General features: G+C 34.9%; 1 protein-coding gene across 1 annotated transcript in view; it reads left to right on the plus strand.

Moving 5' to 3' along the window:
- The window catches only part of LOC131666951 (putative uncharacterized protein DDB_G0282133), a 1,302,717-nt gene that overhangs the window by 590,349 nt on the left and 688,637 nt on the right, over window positions 1-23,731 (plus strand). Inside the window, exon 10 of the mRNA XM_058940077.1 lies at window positions 19,202-19,355. Within this exon, the coding sequence (XP_058796060.1) occupies window positions 19,202-19,355 (154 nt within the window). The remainder of the gene's footprint in view (window positions 1-19,201; window positions 19,356-23,731) is intronic.

Below are 23,731 nucleotides of genomic sequence, written 5' to 3' on the forward strand. Positions count from 1 at the left end.
AATACCTTAGTAATAAATAAATAAATAATTAATTCTTTGATTTTTTATTTTACAGAATGGATTTCTCAGCAATAAATAAAATTTCCAAGACGACTTTCCTTCCTCGGAAGGCGATGTCCCAACTAACATCGAACACATTATATCAAGTTACTCAAGTTAGATCATTAACAACGAAATATGGATTTAGCGTTGTTATTACAATTGATGACGAATTTGATGTGTTCCTGCAAAAAGGGTTAACATAGTACTCGAAAAAGATGAAGAAATGTTGAAAAACCTACATCAGAATAGTACGAAGGATAAGTTATTTATTTACCATATTGTCGGTTCAAACTTCGAATTTAAACATAATTGTATTTTCAACGAATATTAATTAAATGTATTATAATACTAACGTAAATAGCTGTACTATGAATAATGAAAAAAATATATCTAATTGAATAGTCTTTTTTCCTTCTTTATTTAACTATCCTCTTATTTCCTTTTGTGGAGAGGTAAAAAAAAAGTTCTTAATGTAGCCCTTTCCAATGAATTTTATCTTAATGTAAAGGTGACTCATGAGCGTTGATTCGAAAGGAAGTACCTCACAGGTGAGAGCGAAGGTTGGGGCTCTAACTATTCCTATAATTAACATTAAGTTCCGATAGAGGGGAGTCATTCGAGTTCTAATATATTTATAAGAAGGATGCATAGTTTGCTTTACCATCATTCAGTGAGAAGAAATAGCTATAGCAAGACTATCCTCTTGTGATTCATCATGGCGCCTATTAGAAGAAACAAGAAGAGCATTCGCGCTTCGAAGTATGTATGGTTCTCGGATAATATTCAAATTCATCATCTTCCTATTGAAGACAATGACTTGAGGAAAGGAGTGTGGGAGCAGCTTGCGCGAGATCGAGAACGCTTCCAACGTCGTATTATGCAACTAAGTAGTATAATATCGCAAGCACTATTTAAAAAACGTATAATAATGATGAATCATATTCTTGAACCTATACTAAAAAATCATTGTATAGTATATACACTTAACAAACTAAAAATCTAAGTGGAGGTGGAAGAAGCAGCAAGTGGAGGTAGAAGAAGTAGCAAGTGGAGGGAGGCGGCCGTGCTGGCTAGAAAAATATATAGTAGTGGGGTAAAGGTCTTAAGAGAGAGAGAAGAGCTCGGAAAACGTCATTCTGTTAGAAGAATCATTACCAGTAGTATCCACTTCCTTCTCCACTATTCTTAAGTCTTCGATAGCAAGATGGACTTAGAAATGTTAAATAAAATAGCTATGAAGCCCTTTGATCCACTACCGGAGAAAAATCATTATGAACTTGAAGAAAATCATTGTTATTTAGTAACAAACTTTAAGGAAGAAGATAACAATCGAATCATTCTCGAGCTGGATTGTGAATTCCAACTTATTTTACCAGATCGAATTTCAAGAGCCATCATGAAACATTATGATCTTTATATATTACTTTCAGATCATGTACAAAAATATTGTTTACAGATTGAATATCATAGCTTTGGTAGATTTCAATTTATTATTTAATGTAACAACAATGTATCTTTATTTCAATAAAGTATGTACAATAAATTTATTATAAAATATATTGTGGAGAGGTAAATGAGTCACAGCTGTTTCTACTAAAGCAGGTTTCGACTTGTTCTAATGGACTCACAAGTGATGATGCTCAAATGGAAGTACCTCACAGATGAGAGCGAAGGTTGGGGATCTTAACATTAAAATAAAACAAAAATTATTTATTATTATTATGATATTTATTTGAATAAAAATTACTTTACATAAACGTCTTTATTCATTCATACGTATAAAGTCTTATCTATCCATGAATTGTGCGAATTGTAGAATCCCAACCATTTAACGTATACTTGATTACCACGTTTCCTTAAAACTTTTTCAATGAGATATACATCAGGATACATAGCTTTCTGTAGTTCTTGCTCGTAAAAACCTCCAACAATTGGATTGCCTTTATAATCTCTTAAATGATAATTGATAGGCTTTGTCTTCGTAACTCGTTGAATAGTAAAAATCTCAGTAGACCAGTTAGGAGTGTATCCTTTTTCGAAAACGTGTTTAGACTTGCTCACACGTACTTTATCACCTACTTGGAATTTAGGGCTCTTAACGAAAAGACGTCGGTCGTAAGAGAATCGTCTCAACACCTGCATTTCATTCTCTTTAGTTACGTCTTTAGGCTTCATATCTATCGTACGATTTTTTAGCGTGCGATTGAAACGTTCACAAATAGTTGCCTTAAGATTGCTATAGGTTGAATATAGATTTATTTTATACTTTGTCATTAGTCTTTGAAAATTTGAATTGTAGAATTCTTTGCCACAATCCACATGTAGATTTCTAGGAGTGCGTCCTTTTTTTAATATAGACTTCATTGCATAAGCAACATCTACACCAGTTTTTTATTTCACAAGAACTGCCCAAGCGTACTTTGAAAATATATCAATGACAGTTAATAGATATCGAAAGCCTTTGTTCTCTCTCGAGTAGCCTTGCATCTCTACAAGATCAGCTTGCCAAGTCTCATCTATTCCGTGTACATCAACTTTTCTACGGGGATAGTTTCGACGTGCTGGTTTATGTAACTAATCCACCACTCTTTGATGTTTCATTATTTCAATCTATTTGTTATAATTGAATGAATGAAAAATCAGACGGCGTAATCCTTATTTCTTTCTCTTTATTATTATCATTATTATTTGCTTGTAAATATTGAATCACTTCTCCATACGATCGTAATTGTATTCTTATTAAATTTAAAGATTTTTTAAGATTATTTATTGTTGTCGTAAGCGTATCGACGTTAGCTTCACTAGTTTTTTGCAGATTATTTATTGTAGTCGTAAGTGTAGCGACGTTAACTTCAATAGTTTTTTGCAACGTTCGTAAGTTTACAGCATCGTTATTCTCCTGAGGATCGGCTATATAACAAATTCTTTTGTCATTCGCGTCGTATTGTCCGTCTTTAGTGATATTATACCCTATACCAGGAGGACCTTGATTACCCTCCTTTTTTTTCAATGTACGTCCAAACACATCAACACTTACTTTATTACTGAGGAATATTTAGGATTGTCTTAATATATATAGCCAGCTTCACGTAATTCTTCAATGATTGAATGAATTTCATTAATATGACTAGGATTACCAGCGGTTTGTTCGGCGATAAGCAATCTCAATCGATCAACGAGCTCGTTTGGATCATCCCAATATACATAATCAAATAATGTTCCTTTTCTTGCTATTTTATAGTTAGGAAAAAGACCTCTTCCATCAATAGTCAATTTTCGCTTCTTAGCACTACCACTTAAAGATAAATTTGGATCAATCTACTTTTTGAATTTATTTACACGCTGATTCCGATATTCTCCATTTGTTTCATATCTCTTACGATGAGCGTTAGTGATTTCAAGAATTTTTATATAACTTTCAAATCTGATGAACTGATTAATTTAGAATTAGGTTCTTTACGAAAGATAAGTTCCATTAAACCAGGCGTCTTGCTAAATGCTTTATCATTCACAGTCACATTGTCGTTTTGGAAAGAAATTGGAGAATTGCCTATGACATAAGTATTTTCATGCAAGCGAACGCCAAATGTCTTGTCTAAATTACTTTCCTGTTGCGGTTCATGCAATACTCGAATATAGTTTTCTACAATCGAGTCATCCAATAGCTGTTTTTGTTGTTTTGAACTAACATTGTCTAAATTTATTGCAGTTCTATCAAGTGTTGCTTCACTAGTCTTACTAAATTCGTCTTCATCACCATCATCAGTAGCATCAGCAATAGACATAGCGGATTCAAATGTAGAATCAAGCGGATGTAATGTTGAATTTAAGTCATCAACAGTACTATTGAAATATCGAGATTTATAGGAAGTGTCAGCTGTTGTTTTTGACTTGAAAACTTTCTCGAACGTAATTTTCTTCTCCTTGTTCGTTTCCTCTTCAGTATTATCGTTAGTATCATCAATAGCTACCTCCACAAGTTTCTTCAATGGATCAACCATAGGTTTAAAAGTTTCATTCAATGTATTTTCTAAATCAGCTTTGTCACGTTTTATTAGTTGATACTTACGTCTGATGATATCACGAGCCTCAGATAATTGCTCGAGCATCTTCTTTTCTTTTTCAAAATTAGCCATGTTGACGCTTGCAATTTCTAAAGTTAAATAATCTTCATTTGTTCACTCCGTTATATTTATAGCAAAAGAATCGAATCCTTTTCTATACCGTCCATGATTGATTGGTCTTTCTCTATCAATAACTATAAATCCATGATTATCGTCTCTCCAACATTTTGAACAAATTGCTTTAAACTTCTCAAAAGTCATATCTGAGTTAACATGATCGTTGTAAATATGTTTAATATTCACGTCATCTTGTCGAAACAAAACTAGTAAATTCACATTATCTCGAATGAGATGCTTCGGTACGTGAGCGTATGATTGACAGAGATAGAAACTATCTACTTTTTTATGTCTTCCCATACAGAAGAATGCTCTCACGTTGTCCTGCTTTTCAGTGGCTATATCGTCAAAAATCATGATGGAATTTGGATTAGCTTTATCCGGTGAAACAACTGCCTCATAATACTGTATACCATCAATCGGTTCCAATAAATCTTTTAAAAACTTATACTTTGGTTGATTGAGGGACTTTGAATAAACATAAATGTTTTCAAATCTAAGTCTATTGGGATGTGTGATTAGTGTTAGCAAACAGTTAGTTTTCTCACAGTTACTAGGACCACAGAAAACTGCTCGTATACTGTCAAGCAGTAGTTCACCATGTCTTTTTTCTCGTTTTTCCGTCTCAACCTCATTATCAAAATTTATGACTTGCAACTTAAGTGGTTGCTCTTTGAAGTCCATATTGTTTTCTAATCACCGATCGAAGGACGATTGAGACTACTAACTATAAAAAGACTGTTTATATATTTTTAGTTTCATTAAGACTTTGTCTTCTGATGAGGTATGATCATTTGTTACAAAAGAAAGACTGGTGGTGCTGGCTCAGTGAATAAGATCATTAATAACTTACCATTCGAAGCGCATTTGCCTGGTTATCAGTATTGCGGGCCGGAAACTAAATTGAAAAAACGACTTGCTTGTAGTGATCCTGGAAAAAATTCGCTAGACGCTGCTTGTAAAGATCACGATATTGCTTATTCTTAAAATCGAGAGAACATTGAGGCGAGAAACGAATCCGAACAAAATTCTAGCTAAACAAGCCTGGGATAGAGTGCAAGCGAAAGATAGTAGTTTTGATGAGAAAGTTGCTGCGTTTACTGTAGCCAACATAATGAAAGTTAAAAGTAAACTTGGTATGGGTGTTAAAATTTTAAACGAGGAATTTTATTATATATTTAACGTTATATTTAACGTTAAATAAAACGAGGAAAGAAACGAGGTAAGGGATTAAAAAATCGCCAACAACAACGACAGCGACGAAAGACACATGTAAAAAGTAAAAATCTATCAATTACAGTGAAAAAAATTATTAACGCTGCCTCGAGAAGTGTTGTACCTAGTAATAAATCACTCTTCGTCATTCGTTCGGCTATAAAAGGCGCTAAAGAAGCTGTGAAGAAGGCTGGAGAAAGAAGAAAAATAAATATTCCTCGTATTCTACCAATTCCTAGTAAAGTAGGTGGAGCTCTTCCTTTTTTAATTCCATTATTTGCCGCTTTAAGCGCCACTGGAGCTTTAGCTGGAGGAGCTGCTTCAATAGTAAAAGCCGTTAACAGTGCTAAGGCCGCTCAAAATCAATTGAAAGAAGCTCATAGACACAATAAAACTATAGAAGCTATTGCTATTGGTAAAGGACTCTATTTGAAACCACATCGTAAAGGTTATGGTCTTCATCTGAAACCATATTCAAGTGGAAAAGGTTTAAAAAAAAAAGCTCGAAATAACTTTACCTAATCGAGCACTGACAGATCATGATATAAGAAAATATGCTAAAATACTAAAAATTGCAAATTTTCGAGGTGTTTTTATGCGTGATGCTCTACCGACCGATGGATCTCGATATCAAGAGACAGCTATTGTAAATTTGGATAATAAACGGGGGCCAGGTACTCATTGGGTAGCATATAAAAAGAAAGGCGATGAGGTTATGTATTTTGATAGTTTTGGTAATCTACAGCCGCCTATAGATCTATTGCTTTATCTCAAAGTTAATAGAATCATGTATAATTATATTAGATATCAAGATTTTAATACATATAATTGCGGCCATCTTTGTCTCAAATTTCTTTTAAAGAAACTATAGAAAAGACAACTAGTATAAAAAATACTCATTCGACAAATGACTGTCATTTGATATGAATCTGTCATGGAGAATACACTAACATTGAGTCTCTCGGGAACATCATCCGTACTCGATACATATTATTTTTCACCGATCGAATTGATACCAAACAAAAAATACGTTCTTGGTCTAGTTGAGCTATTAACATTTAATTCAATACGAAACATTGACGTTGGTTATAATAAGTTTTACATTGAAGGTCAAGAAGCTATCACTTTACCGACTGGTAGCTACGAAATAGAAGATATTGAAAGATTTCTCACAGACGAATTAGCACCTAAAGGTATATCATTTAGCCTAAAACCAAATTATAATACTTTACGTAGTGTCATTCAGTGCAGTCAAAAAATACATTTTGAACCAGAAGATTCTATTGGATCAATTTTAGGATTCACTAAATGCACGCTCGTTGAAAACGAAACACATAGTTCTGACTTACCCGTCACTATACTCAAAGTCAATGCTTTACGTGAAGAGTGTAATATTACTACAGGCTGTTACATAAACGATCGCAAAGTACATACTATACATGAATTTTTCCCAGCAGTCCCACCTGGATATAAGATGATAGAAGTTCCCTCTCACGTCATTTACCTTCCAGTCACTGTGAGGAGCATTGATCATTTTCAAATTCGTATAGTTGATCAAGACGGAAACCTAGTTAACTTTCGAGGAGAAGTCATCACAGTGCGAGTACATATAAAGACCATATGTTAGTAATGGGTATCATTTACAATAGAAAGAGCGGCCGAGGCTATATTAAAAGACAAAAATGTCGAACAGCAACCAGTCAACAGCGAGCTATCAGACCGCTCACACCTCAGAACATTCAATTCCTGAAAAGCTTGAGACTAGAAGTCATCGAAAATCGTGGAAGAAATTCATATAGCAATTTAACATCAAGATTTATCTCTGCTTCCATCGCGTAGTATGATTCATATTTGTGGTAGGTTAACCAAGACGGACGATACTACGCCAGTGGAGAACACTTTATTAGTCAACAACGCCCTCTGTTATTTGTTCGAGGAAATACGATATGAAATAAATGCTATTGAAATTGATAAAGTGAAAAATGTAGGCTTAACAACTCTCATGAAAAATTGGCTTTCACTCAATCCATGTCAGAGCTCTATCGCTGAAAATGCCGGTTGGAATGGTGATAACAATGAAGTTTTAATATGTAATACTCTAGGTTTTTCTGATGTTACTATACCTCTTAGTATGTTGATGGGCTTTGCTGAAGATTATCGGAAAATTGTAGTCAATGTCAAGCATGAACTTATTCTCACAAGATCAAGAGATGATTTGAATGCTATTTTGTGTGCTCCAATAGGGAATCCTGCTGCTTCAGAAAAAACAAAAATTACTTTAACTAAGGTTGAATGGTTGATGCTATATATGATGGTTGCAGACAAAGAAAAAATCAAATTACTTAATCAGATCGGACGAGATCGTGCAATTACAATGAGTTATCGTACTTGGGAAATGTATGAGTATCCAAAGTTACCACGTACATCAAAGCATGTTTGGAGTGTTAAGACTTCCAATCAATTGGAAAAGCCTTGCTTTGTTATTTTAGCTTTTCAAACTAAACGTAATATAAACTAAACGTAAAAGTTCGGCGAGTGTTAATTCTAGTAATTTTGATCATTGTAATATTAGTAATGTGAAGCTATTCCTCAATTCACAATGCTATCCGTATGGAAATCTCAATTTGATTATCAATCAAAATCAGTATGCTGTTCTCTACGATATGTATACTAATTTTCAAAACGCTTATAATGGTAAAGAAAACGAGCCGTTACTCAATAAAAAAGATTTCATTAATAAAGTGCCGCTAATAGTTATAGACTGCTCCAAACAAAATGAAACATTAAAAAGCGCGCCAGTCGATGTTCGCCTAGAATTTGAAACTCGGACTGATTTTCCTGAAGATACTGCAGCCTACTGCTTAATATTACACGATCGTATTGTACAATATAACCCAATTAGTGGTGATGTTAAAAAATTAGTTTGAAATTAACAAGACATTATGTAATCAATGTATACAATGCTTTTTAATAAAAAAGAAAATAAATTATATATATTGTTGGAATTTAATAAAAACTACCTATAACCATACTATATAGTATCTATGACGCCCTATACTTTCGATTTGTGAGGTATGGTGACTATGGCGCCCTCTAGTTTCGAATAGTGAGGTATAGGCTTTATATAGAACAAACACGTGCCTCTACTCTTATAACGGTTTTAGGAACTAGTAGAGTTCACATTAACTTCAGCATCTTTTCAAATGGATTTCGTAATAGATTTTCAAGGCTTTCAAAGTTTAAATGAGACTTTTGTTTGTAAAGAACTCGCATATCTACCATTATATGTAGATACTGTTCCAACTGTGTTTTTCTTCGAACCACCGTATCATTGGTTTCAACTTCCTTTCAAGTATCGAAAAGTGAATCATTTCTTAGAAACGTGTCATCATGGTTTATTATGGAAATTCGGTCTTATTCCATATAAAAATTTATATTTAGCACGTGTACTAAACAATCATTTAAATAATTCTATAAATATTTATGTAAAAGGATTAACAAAGAAACAATGGTTACAAAAAATTTTACCTGAAAAGTAAGTATTTTTATTTATTTATTTTTTTAAAATAAATAATTTAGACTAGGCGGGCTATACTGTCAAATAAATTGTTTTTATTATGTCGACGACGTTTCGGTTACATTTTTGGTAACCCTTTTCAAGTCTCTACAACATTTAAACATGTACATAGATTTTATTACAGATCATTTTTGATGTATAGTATTCTTTTTTTTTTCTTACACAATTATATTAATGCTTACCAATCATTTTTTGGACGCGCAAATATTATCACATTGTTTTTGTTAAAAATTAACAAAGTCAGACTTAAAAAGTAATTTTCATATTTGCGACGTTATTGCGAGTGAATGAGTGACTGAAAATATTCGGACTGTAATAGAGTAGTATCAGGCTTATGTTGCAATTTTATTATGGAGAATGACAATCAACCGGTCAGTCCACAACGATATAGTAATACAAAGGAGAGTTTAAAGCAATTTACTGATATGATTCTTAAACACAGATTTTAGGTTTTGTGTGTCTTGTATTTTATTTACGCTATTAAATTTTGTGATAAAGATCATTTCTGAAATTAAACGTTTAAAGTATGATTGTTCTACGTCTAAAATTTTAATATTTTTGTGATCGAAATTGAAATTGTGGCCTGTTTCTTTCATGTGCATAACAAGAGCTGATTTATCTCTATTATGTATACAATCCGAAATATGTTCCTTCACTCTAGCTAATACTGTTCTACTAGATTGTCCTGTATAACACATATCACAATCTTGGCAATTTATCTTATAAACTGCACAGGATTTATACATTTTTGGGATTGGATCCTTCCCTAAATTATTGAACATTTTTGATTTATTGCAACATTTGAAGATTACATTTAGATTGAATCTATTAGCTATTTTTTTGATAGTTATATCATTATGTTTAATGTACGGTAGAACTACGAAGTCAGATTTTTTGGGCAAGTTGGTTTCTGGAGTTTCAGTATTGAAATTATTGAGTTTTTTTAATCTAATGTTTATAAATTTTTTAATGAAATGTAATGGATAGTAGTTAGCTTGTAAAAGAGAGCAAATGTGATCTAAATATTGATAGTGAAATGATTTATGTGACAATTTTACAGCTTTATCAACTAATGTGTAAACAGTAGCGATTTTTTGTTGAAGAGGAGTGTGGGAAAGGAAATTTAAGTACATGCCAGCATGTGTTGGCTTATGAAACCAATTGGTAATTATTGATCTATCGTCTGTAATCGTCAATGATAGATCTAAAAAGTTAATATTATTGTTGTTAGGTTTTTCGACTGTAAATTGGATATTAATGTCATAACTATTTAAGTAAGACAAAATCAAGTCAATCTCGCTTTCTCGTACACAAGCCAATCCATCATCGACGTAAACTTTCCAAAATAGAATTTCGTATGGACAACAGATTAGACAATCTTCAATTAAGTCAGTTAAAACAATGTCGGCTAGTATTGAGCTAATCGGGCTCCCCATCGCACTGCCAAACTTTTGTCTGTAAAATTGTCCATTAAACGTAAAATAATTGTTAGTCATGATAAACTCAATAATTTCGCAAAAATCTCGTAATGAGAGGTTAATTTTACACATCAAATGATGCCATCGTCTCTCAATTGCTCTTTCAACGGCTTCATAATATATATTATTGTACAAGGATACTACATCAAAGCTAATTAAACAAAAACCATGTGGGACTTTGAAATCGTCAATGAACTTTTTAATTTCGAGGCTATTTTTAACGTTATATGGAGATTTTGGTAAGTGTTTTTGTAAAAATTTTGAGAAAAATTTTGACAAATCATATAAAGGGCTATTTAAAGCGGAAATTATCAATCTACATGGGTTTCCTTCTTTGTGAACCTTGATTAAACCATAGCATCTAGATAGATTGCACTTGTTTTTTTTAGTCCAAAAAATCTTTTCATCATTACCAAATAAATTAGAATTGTTGATAATTTTAGTGAATTTATCAGTTCTTGTTTCAAGTGCTTTAAGTGGATCTGATTTAATTTTTTCGTACATTTTTTCATCTTGTAAGCAAAGTTCTAATTTTTTTATGTAATCTGTTTTGTTAATAATTGTGAAAGAACCACCTTTGTCAGCTTTTGAGATCATAATATTGGAGTTATTCTTTAAAAATTCAGAACTTTTAGAGAGAATATTGTTTATAATGTTGTCTTGTAGTTTTGAATTTTTTGATTTATTATTTTTTAAAAATAGCAAAATTTCACTTCTAAATTGGTTGCTTTTTTCATTATTAATTTTCAGATTTTTATCTAATCCTTTAAAAAATTCTAAAGTTACTTTTTCATTGATGTTGGTAGTAAAATTAAAATTTCTGCCTAAATATAAAGCTTGTAATAAAAATGAGGGTATTTCAATAGAAGTGAAATTGTTTATCCATTTTTCACTAATATTCTGAATTTTTTCACAATTATTGGTGGTATTATTTGTGCTAATATTATTAGGACTGTATGTGTTATTTAGATTTTGAAAGAGTTGTGTATTATTAATAAAATTGGTTTCGTTATTGAAATTGAAATCATAATGTAAATTATCCTTATTAAAATACAATTGTGAGAACTTTTTATTTAATGTACGTTCAATGTTAGCTGCGTATAGGCAACTTTTTTTCTCAAAGAAATTTTCAAAACATTCAAACATTGATATGCCCATTGTTGTTATAATATTTTTTTCTAATATATGAATATTATTGATAAGATAGTTTATGTGAGTATTTAAGTCAGCTATTTATAATTTTATAATAGAGATAAATCAGCTCTTGTTATGCACATGAAAGAAACAGGCCACAATTTCAATTTCGATCACAAAAATATTAAAATTTTAGACGTAGAACAATCATACTTTAAACGTTTAATTTCAGAAATGATCTTTATCACAAAATTTAATAGCGTAAATAAAATACAAGACACACAAAACCTAAAATCTGTGTTTAAGAATCATATCAGTAAATTGCTTTAAATTCTCCTTTGTATTACTATACCGTTGTGGACTGACCGGTTGATTGTCATTCTCCATAATAAAATTGCAACATAAGCCTGATACTACTCTATTACAGTCCGAATATTTTCAGTCACTCATTCACTCGCAATAACGTCGCAAATATGAAAATTACTTTTTAAGTCTGACTTTGTTAATTTTTAACAAAAACAATGTGATAATATTTGCGCGTCCAAAAAATGATTGGTAAGCATTAATATAATTGTGTAAGAAAAAAAAAAGAATACTATACATCAAAAATGATCTGTAATAAAATCTATGTACATGTTTAAATGTTGTAGAGACTTGAAAAGGGTTACCAAAAATGTAACCGAAACGTCGTCGACATAATAAAAACAATTTATTTGACAGTATAGCCCGCCTAGTCTAAATTATTTATTTTACAATTATTACTGTCAGTAGAATCAAACAATTTAATTTTATTTATTTTTTTGTTAGAAATTAAAATCATTATTAATTAAAAATTTTTTTCCTTTTTTAGAAAAATTTTAGAACTTGAAAGCGAGATGAGATGTCCACCAATGAGCGCATTACCTTACCCATTAGAAACAATATGTACATATCATTATAATAAACCAGCTAACTTTGTATGTGCCGTTACAAATGCACAAAGATTGTTTTCATGGATAAAAGCTAGACTAAAGTAATCTGAAATGGAAGGTATTGATGAAGTTGACATTATTACATATAAAAATTTAACTCAATATTTCAATATAGCGATGTCAACTACTGAAAATAAAGATTATAGACAGACTGTATTATATTGAATGTAGAGTTGAATGAACAATAAATTAATAATTAAACGAAAATTCTATAAGTTTTATTAATTAATATTCGAATAAAATCAACTGTGAGGTTGAAAGGTTTCCGAAATCTAATGAAAATAGTATAGCGCTTGCTTAAAGAAAGAGAGAGAGCAGCATATAGTTTACCAAGCTATATGCTACCCTCTCTCCAAGGGCCCAAATACCCTACTATTAAAGGAGAGCGAGAGAGAGAGAGAGAGAGAGAGAGAGAGAGCAGCATCCACACTATACAGCGTATGCGTCTAGCAAGCTAGAGACGCTACCCTCTCTCCAAGGGCTATACGGTGTACGCTGCTAGCAAGCAGCTAGAGATGCTACCCCCTCTCCTAGGACATGCATCTAGTCAGCATGTTTACTGTTGAAGGAGAGTGAGAGAGGAAGGGAGAGAGAGAGAGAGAGAGATATATTTTTTTTAATTTAAATCAATTTATTTAATTTTATTAAATTACATTAAATTTAATTAAATTACAAAAATTTTTTAATTTTTTAATTATTTTTCCTACCACATGGTTTGGTAGGTCGTGTAGGTTTCCTGTTAAAACAAGAAAATACACTATGGTCCTGGATTATTTTAATACATTTTACCTTAGGTACCACTTTCTGCGTGCTCGTGGTAGGTAAAATCATGCTGCTGCTGCTGCTGCTGCTGCTGCTGCTGCTGCTGCTGCTGCTGCTGCTGCTGCTGCTGCTGCTGGTAGCGATGACTGCCGGTGGAAGGGCATTTTCGATGCTACTCATGGGGCATCTCGATGGTGCATTTCGATCCACAGCATCAGTAGCAACAATCATCTAAAAAATAATATTCATTTTTAAAAATTTAGTTATTAAATAAAAAATGTATTTATCTATAATAATAAATAATCTTACCTTAAGAAATTTCTTCTTTGGTGGAAGAGATGTAAACGCTGCTAACGGAACAGCGTTTACACATTTTTTTTTGGCTGCTTTTACGGCTGTTGTTTAGCTCGCAGCCCTCGCCGTCTTCTCGGCCACAGCTTTAGCAGCCCTTTCAGCCCTTTCAGCTAAATATTTTGCAGTTTTTGCTGTCCTTTCAGCCGCGGCCCTTTCGAGCTCAGCGGCCCTCTCGCTTGCGGCCCTTTCAGCTACAGCTTTTTCGGCTGCAGCTTTTTCGGCCGCAGCTCTTTCGGCCGCAGCTCTTTCTATTCTCTCAACATCGCTCTGTAACTAAGAAAACAATATATATACTTATTTAAAAATACTTATTTAAATATAATTATTTATATACATACCTTTATAACTACTTCTAATATATGTTGAATATGTCGCCTATGCGACGGCTCCGTTACGATTATATTTAGCTGAAAAGAAAAAATAAAAAGATTAAAAATAAATATATTTGATATTATATAAAAAATACTTACCACTCTTAAAATCGCAATCATTAAACAATAAAATATGCTAGTTGGTAAACTAGCTAGCAGGATCGGAGGAGTCTGAAAAAATAAAAAATTTATTATAAAAACTATCTTAAATAATTAATAGAATATATAGATAAAATACTTACATTAACCATGAAAATAATCATGGCATTTATTGTATTTATTATTTGTACACTATCCATTTTAATTTTTTTATAAAAAGCAAAGAATGGTTACTAAAAATATTAAATGCTTCGTCGATGTATACTTCTTGAGCACTACCGAACGATTGACTCCGGAAAAGATTTTCGGAAAAATCAGGATGATTCCTACTCTCCAAAAGAAACTCTAGTCAAATTAATAAAAATCTTTAAAGGAAGAAGAACATTGATTTCGCTTTAGACGCTTAGCATATTGGAAGATGTTAACGCAACTAAACAAGGCTAACTCAAAAACCTTATCTCTAAGTCAAAAAAAAAAGCAATAAAATGACTAACAGACAATTCGTCATTAAGATTACTCTATCTCCAATCACCTGCTGCGTACATCCTTTCGAACGCCTCTTCATTGAAAAAGGAACATCGAATGCGTTTTAACCCTCAACATAAGGTAAAGCGTTATTGGAGAAAGTGCAAGCTGGTGTGTGTGGTCGAAAGTTTCCTAAATTATATATATGGCCCTGAAAAAGGATAGTGCACGCTGCTAGAACGCATCTTCATTTAAAAAGGAACATCAGTTATGCTTTAGACTCTTAGCAACGACTTCTATAGCAACCTACCTTAACAACATCTGTAGGTGGGTGGGAGAGTGGGTGAATGGGAGGGGGGGGGGGTACTGTCGAAGGGCCCACTGGCTTCTGTCTCAGGACATACGCATATATCTTATGCATTGGCGGCGCATCTTCAATGCATAAGCTACATCGATTACCTTTTAGGTACTCAGCGGGTGGTGTCAAAGGTACATCAAATGCCTTTTAGACACTCAGCATGGGGTTTCACTCTGTCGAAGGGGCCACATAGCGCCCTACTATCGAAGGAGAGCGAGAGAGAGGGATAGAGAGAGAGAGAGAGAGAGAGAGAGAGAGAAAACAGTATCCGAACTATACGGTGTACGCGCCTAGCAAGCTAGAGACGCTACCCCCTCTCCGAGGGTCCATACTCAGCCAGCATAAGCATATAGTTTACCAAACACCCTACCGACTTCTACAGCATCCTACCTTAACAACCTCTGTGAATGGGTGGGTGGGTGAAGCGCCCTACTATCGAAGGACAGCGAGAGGGGGGGGGGCACTGGCCCCCTCGAAGGGGCCCACTGGCACGCGGGAGGTGTCGAACGAACATTAAATGTAACACTCAGCATGGGGTCTCACCTTATCGCGATTAAAAGGTGTCACTATCGCGACACCTTCATCGGGCGGCCTCTTTGTGTCCCAGAACATACACATATCCCTTATACATTAGCGGCGCGCGCGAGGTGTTAAACCAACATCAAATGCCCTTTAACACTCAGCATGGGGCCCACTGGCACGCGGGAGGTGTCAAAGGTACATCAAATGCCTTTTAGAAACTCACCATGGGGTCTGACCATAAATTAAAAGGTGTCACTACCTTCACACCTTCATCGAGCGGCTCCTTTGATTCCCAGAACATACACGTATCCTTATACATTGGCGGCATCCTTTGTCGGCTCCTTTGTGTTACAGAACATACATTGCTTATCTACTCGCACCGGTCGTCGCATCATCGGAGAGAGAGAGTGTAGAGAGAAAGAGAGGCGGTTGCGATCACGAAGCTCTCAGGAAGCTCGATTATAATCCGCTTAGCAAAAACATGAATGATGCACATAGTGCACCATATGGCCAGCCGCGAGGCTGGCCAGGTCACCTTGTGCGAAAATCTTTTGTCAAAGCGGCGGATAGTAATTGTCTTCCTCAACAGAGAGTGGAGACTTCTCAAACAAACACTTTGTTGTTTTGGGAGAGGATGTCGTAAACTTCTCTTACATGTACGGGCATAAGCAAATGCAAATGCTGAAGTACAAAATGCGTCACCGATTGCCCTCGACAAGCAACTAATGCTAGTCGACCCGAAGTGAATGCAATGTGTATTTGAACGAAGACTTGCAATCACATGTGCGGATGTGTGTACCTTCACGTGGTGGGGATGAAAACGCTGTTTCTGTAAAGAAACAGTAGGCAAAACACACAACGCTCGCCCTTAGGGCAAAAGGCCAGTTGGCCAAACGAAAATAAACAACACGGACCATGACAACACGTGGTGAGGTGCGGCCCGTAAACGCCCAAACATTCAAATGAGTCTACCACACCCCAAGAGCTCAACTCAATCCTAGAAAAGCCAAAATCTGGGAATCACTTGAGGGGAAATCTCTTGGGATTGTGGTACCGCGCGCCCTCTTAGAGGACGGAAGACCGCTCCGGGAGCTAGTTGCAGAGGACCAATGGTCCCGGCAATCCGAATCTAATTCGGGTAGATAAGAAATTACTCCCTATCGACTGGCAATCGGTAGGTGCCACTATTGTGGGTAAAGAGTCGTGGTCGTGGTCATAGCAGCCACCCAAAGTTCTTTGCCTCGAGCTCCGGGAGTAAGGCCCGACACCTTTGTGTGAGAAAACACAATTTGAACGCTAATCTCGAACGCTAAAACACCTGATTTGAGCCTGGATCTCGGAAATTGATTTGAATGAGTGGCATGACTGGCACGAATATTGAAAACTGCCTGGGGAGTCGCCTTGTCGGCTAGGCGAGACCCTGCCCCTGACCCAAGTCAGAAAATTAATCGAAAGAGCAGAGATCAATATCAGCGAGTCATAAAAGCCTTCCATGGAAAGCGAAATCCAAGACTCGGGCAAAAATCAGAACACAACCTTTTCGAATAACGGACACCCACCAGTGTGAACGGGGATGACCGAAACGCAATGGGAAGACGTCCCTTGGCACGTCGAAGCGATAGACCTGTGAGTCGTGGGATAAATCCCTTAATACAGGAACGCAGGTTGGGATGATCTTCGAACGCGAGCCCAGGAAGAGGGGCTTATCTGGTCGATCGTCTTAGGAATTTCCTCTGGCTGTCCTGGATGAGTCTCTTTTCTGACATCCCAATTTGGGTTGGCCTCTGCGGGGTAGTGGTACCAGGTCAAGGAAATCTCGTAAGATTTGTATGCTGCGTGCTTCGGACGTAGTAGACGTTGGGGCAACTAGAGTCCCGTCGCGCCTAAACCGAGGGTCAAGCCTTTAGTTCCGCTCTCCTTGAGCGTCGAACCGTGAAAAGATCGGTACTCCTTTCGAGGAGGTCACCGCCTTAGATCAAAAAGGTTCCGACTCGCTGAGTGCGTCAGGGATGTCGTAGCAAACTTGACTTCCGGATCCCCAATGTATTTGAAAGCGAAGGGTTAAAAGACAGTGGGCTATGCCAACCTATTGGCGCCTAGAGAGAGGGGTGGAAATGTTTTGATTACGCTATACCACCCTCAAAACGGAAAAGTGTGAAACAACGCATACACTAGCTGTAGAGAGAAAGAGATATTCAGAAAAGGACAAAGAACCTTGACCTTGTTGTGTTGCTGCCTACTCGGTCGAGAGCTGCAATCGGCGAGGTTGCAATCCCGGAAGAACTGCTGTTGGTGGCGGGGTCGCTTTCCGAGGAGAGCTGCGACCGTGACGAGATCGTTGTCCCGGGTAATAGTAGAAGCTGTGGAGGCTGCTGTCCTAGAAGGCTGTGATAATTGACAAGGCTGCTGCCCTCGAATTGTCTAACGGGAACGACGATAAGCTGGTCACTCTGCTCTGGCAATCAAGGGTATTGACTTCTAATACGCTCTTTTCTGGCTCTCTCTTCCTTTCTTACTGCTCGAAACTAGAATGGACTCGCGCACGCATTTTTTTCGCGCTGACCGTCTCGCGGCCGCTCAGCGGCGGTCGCTCTTATCCCTTCCTGATCTATTAGTTAGTCGGCACATGATGCGCCGCTTATCGGTCACGCGTCGCGCGCCTGCCTATCCCTGCATAGGCTTAATACTCACTCTCTCTCTCTCTCTCTCTCAACTTTTCCTGCGCTCAGCTCCGCTGGCCCGTCCTTGGCGCTAAAACAAAAAGGCCGAGTGTTAGGCGCATACTTTAATGCGCCCAACGTTGGCTACCATGCCTTGTCGAGTGGAGAAGGAGGGAGAAACGCAGACGAGAAGCCTGCGCACGGCCTGCTCTTGTCACAAAAGTTAACTGCCATCTCTAATTAAAATGAAAGAATTTGTAGAAATTCTTTATTACTCAATATTATTACTCAATATGATAAATATTATTCTTTGGTAAATGCATAATTAATTATATCTGTAAAAGGGCAATGATATATATGTGTAAAATGTAAGGGAACAATAAGGCAAGAATATCAAGTTTTCCAATACCGACTTAAATTATAGAAATTTGAATGTTTAAATAATGTTCCGCTATTCAATTTATTGAGGATTGTGCGTTTAATATAGTACATGTAGAAGGATAAATTAAAATAATATTGAGATGAGATTGAGCTGTCCTCTGTTCATATATCGAGTTTTCATCATGACATTAGATATCCCAGTATCGCGTATTCAAGCTGCAGTTGATAAAGGTTAGTCTTTGTACCATAACGACATCTTTGTATTTTTTTCCAATTTAAGCCAATAACTTGTATCGTTTAATTCAAAACATTCATTTATATTACTTACCGATATACTCATTTCGATTAGTTAACAGTGATTCATTCGCAACAATTACTATATTACCATGCTGATATACAGTACAATTAAAATGTTCTATTTTCATTCAAACAAAAATTTTCAGCGGAAAAAAAATAACACTGATATTCTACAAATAATTTATATTTTGCAATAAAGATTATAATAAAGTTTTTTACTCATTTGATAAAAAAATTTTAATACAATAGAATTTGCTCTTCTAAAGTACTATCAATTCATATTTAAATAACAATTTTCAATTTTATTTACATTCATTATTACGTTTTATTGCAGGTCCACGGCGAAAGCCGTCCTTGGAAAGACAACAGACTATTTATGATGAATATTTACATTACAACGATTCTAATGATGATGTGACATTCAATTGTATTAATGAGAAATTTCCTGAAACTCACAGCAATTTGGATCATATCCCTAAAAATTCAAGGTAATTTTATATAATAAGGACACATATTTTAGATCATGTCATTGGTAGATTAGGTTTTTTATTTATAGATGCAGTAGAGCGTCAAGGATCTATTAAAAAAAAGACGTATTTTATTGATATTTTATAAAGACGTATCTTAATTACATGATTTCATGTCTCAAATTGAAATATGTTTAGACGTCATTTTTGAACGAATTGATAAAATTTTTTTCGGAAGTTGGCAATATTTAGCAAACAAGAAATGTATTTATTCATAAAATAATCATTTTTTATATTCTATCACTATAAATAGCTATTATATGATGTAGAATATGCCATTTAATTAGTGAAAAAAAAGAAAAAATCTGATTTAATCAAGAACTGAACCTGATACCGTCGAATTATTGAATCAGTACTATACCGCTTTGCTATTAACTACTTTTTAAAGCCTTCAACCCTAAGTCTTTGATCTCAAAGTTTGTGAATGTGAAAGCTCTTAACCTTCAACCCCTTAAAACTCAAGTTCTTTGAACTTCAGCACTTTTATCCTGAATAATGTGTCTTCTTGGTTTCGAATGATATACGAACTAGTTTTCACTTATATTGCATTTTTATATGGCGTTTCAAACTCCAGCAGTAGTGTACCACCATATGTTCGTTTCAAATACCCTGGTATCTTTGTTCCATAACTTTGATATCTTGATGTAATCTTCTATGAAATCTTTAAGATTCTCCGTGAAAAATTTAAGGTGTAAATCGTGGTAGTCTATTTTAGAATTCATGAAACAACCAAAATTGTTATAAGCTTTCAACATTATAGTAACGATATTTTTATATTTGTGACCTCTATTGTTGCCTAAGTATGTGGTTACAACTTATTTAAAGTTCTTCCAAGCAGCAAGCTCAAGAGTTGTCATTTGACTCTCAAATATTTCACCTGATATAAGAGCTTTTATTTACATTTTATTCAAAAACCTTTGTCAATTTCGGCATGAGATAAATTTGGAAATTTAGTGAAGAGATAATTAAAAGCATCACTGTTATGTGGTTTCATAACTTTGATAAATTGTTTAACGAGTCCGATCACGAGTGTCCTATTCACATAAAAAACACGGAAACTCAACAAAACCATTCTTTTAACCAAGTATGATCGCTATTATTTTGAGGTCACTGTTTATCTGCCATAAGTGTTGATTACACGATAGTTTAATGAGCAAAAATTCGAGGTCAACGTAGCTCTCTTCCAAAATTCTTAAATATGCTATGAGAACGGACGCACAGATATTTCTGTTATACAATAACACCGCTTTGAAACATTCTTTGGAAGAATCAAGGAATAGTCGCCAATCTACAGCGCTAGTAGTAACGCACTCAAATTCAGTGATCAAACCTTGAAGATCATTACAATAAATGATTCATCGTAATGCTAATATTTTTTAATAGTTTGTCTCTTTATCGCTATATTGTTACTCTGGTTTTTGGTACGAGAAGTCTTTTTTTCTGGAGCCTAACTGCGAAAAGCTCAGCGTTTTCTTTAAAGAGTTCCAAATCTCTTACAAGATCTTAGTTTCTTAAGAATAAATAATCTTAAGAATTTTTTAGCACGTGAAGATCAGAATGACTATCGGCATTTTGCGAAGACATATCTACTTCTGCTTCCGCAACTTTAATTTCCAGATCTTCATTATCCTTTAAACTGTCATCAAGAAAATGATTGTCCAGTTCACTAGAGGGTTCGAGATTCATTTCTCATATTGGTTTTGTAACAGAAGTAACTGACAAATACGATTCCAGTTCTATTTCTTGAATTGAATTCATCTACAAAAGTTGAACAAAAGTAAAAGTCATCTACATGATTCCGAGGTTTTCGCCAAATCATAGGAGACGTGAATAGTTTCTTCCTTTCATTACCTTTATTCCACTGATTAAGGAATGGCACACAGTAGGTACACAAAATATTCGGTATCCATATTTTATAGAAATCAATCATAGCATTGAGGCATGCAATGGCTCGGTCGGTAGGGCGACTGACTCGCACCTGGTAGGCCAGGGTTCAATTCCCAGTCCCTGCTAATTGATACAAGCACCACTAAAAAAAGTTTCATGTGCTTTGTTTCAAACACCTTACAAGCCTCCCTCGTTGATTAGCACTGATGGAGCATAAATAGACCGTTAAATAAAAAAAAAGTCATAGCATTTGGGCAGGAACATTTATATCTACTTCTAAAATGATCTGTGAAAGTCTTTCTATATTTTTTTTTCAGAGCTTAGTCAGTTCGGACTTGAGATTGATGCTCTCTAAAACTCGAGCAACCGTAAGAGTATATAGTTGAGTGGAAAGTAAACAGATTAAAGCAAATAAACAAAAACATACATAAATAGTTATAATTAATATAGCTGTTATGGCTACACCAACAAAAACAGCGAACAAATTCAGAAGAATCTAAAAATTTGAAAACTGAAAAATGGAAAATCATGAGAAATAAAAGAGCACGGAATAGCCCAGATAAAAATTAAATTGCAAAGAAACGACAAACACAAATTAGTGACTACTGGTTAGGTAATGCAAATAACAAACTCAAAGTAAGCAATAATGTAATGTAAGCGAAATATTGTCAGAAACAGAAACCGAGAAAAAAGTTAATGAAAACGCAGGTAAAAAAAACTTTCTATTAACAACAACTATTATTAAAACACCTAAAACTCCACTGATTTTTGTTAACGGTGTATTAAATATTAGTCTTCTGAAAAACTTATTGGACAAGGTAGCTAAAAATGAATACATTTTAAAATTACTCAATAATGATGCAATAAAAATTCAAATCAATAAGCCGGAACTATTTGCTGTAACTATAGAAGATCTTGAAAATAAAAATAATGATTTATACATATTCCAACAAAAAGAAAATAAACTGTATAAAGCAGTATTGAAAAATATACATCCATCGGTAAATATAGATAAACTTAAAAAAAGAAATTAAGTTATACGATCATGAGGTAATAAGAATAACAAATATTAAACACAGAATTTCCAAACAACCACTACCGATATTTTACGTTAATATAAAAACAAAAGAGGACAACGAAGAAATATACGAAATAGATGAATTAATACAACAAATCATCAGCTTTGAACTCCTTATAAGAAAAGAGAAATCCTACAGTGCATACGATGCCAAGAATACAGCCACACCAAAAATTACTGCGATAGAGCACCAGTCTGTGTAAAATGCGCACAAAATCATTTGTTAGCTAACTGTCCAATTCAAAGCAAAATAAAAGAAGTAAAATGTGCAAACTGCCGTGGTAATCACGTAGCAAGTTATAAAGGATGTAGTGCAAGAAAACAACTCCAACAAAATCTGTTTACTTCACTAAAGCAAAAACAGTTAGGAAATATTTACTATATATATGTATTTACTATACAGTTAGACCAAACATCTCATATGCGCATACCGCTAGCTGTAATACGTTCATAACATAAGAACCCAAACAATCACAGATACCTCAACCAACAGTAAGTAACAACGACAATCAATTAGCAAATATTATGGCACAACTGATGAACAGAATACGAGGTCTGTCCGGAAAGTATCGGGCCTACGTTTATATCTTCGCGCCATAGTGTTCGAGCGACTTCTACCGGACAGAAACGTCAACAACAAAGCCTCACGAATCTATTGGTTACTTACTGACATCTGCCGGACGTATAATTCATGCGCAGCGTGTCTTTGTTTACATTGCCTTTTTCGCGTTTGTCGGATTTTGATATTGTCAAAAATGACTGAAAAACAATATCAACGAATTTGCATCAAATTTTGCTTTCAACTCGGAAAAACGAGTTCAAAAACTATTGAAATGATGCAAAAGGCCTTCCGAAGCGAGTGTATGAGCAAAACACGAATAAAATAGTGGTATAAACGGTTCAAGGATGGTCGCACTTCTGTCGATAGTGATTCTCGTTCCGGTCGACCTTTGACAACAAAAACCGCAGATAATATTGAGCGGGTGCGAGTTGCAATCGAACAAGATCGTCGTATGACTGTACCAGAACTAAAAGAAGACCTTGGGATACCAAAAACTATCATTTCAGAAATTTTAACCGAAAATTTAGGAATGAAACGCGTATGTGCGAAATTCATCCCAAAATTGCTCACAGCAGAGCAGAAGAACATTCGCTTAGAAATCGCTCTGGACAATCTGGAAATGGTCAATAATGATGACAATGTGCTTAGAAAAGTTATTACTGGTGATGAATCATGGGTTTATGGTTATGATCCTGAAACAAAACAACAATCTTCACCGTGGGAGCATTCTGAATCGCCAAGACCAAAAAAAGCACGTCAAAGTCGGAGCAATATTAAGTCAATGTTGATTATTTTTTTCGATTGTGAATG

The sequence above is a fragment of the Phymastichus coffea genome, unplaced genomic scaffold (genome assembly GCF_024137745.1).
Source record: "Phymastichus coffea isolate CEN01 unplaced genomic scaffold, Cenicafe_Pcof_1.1 PCOF00004, whole genome shotgun sequence".
NCBI lineage: Eukaryota > Metazoa > Arthropoda > Insecta > Hymenoptera > Eulophidae > Phymastichus > Phymastichus coffea.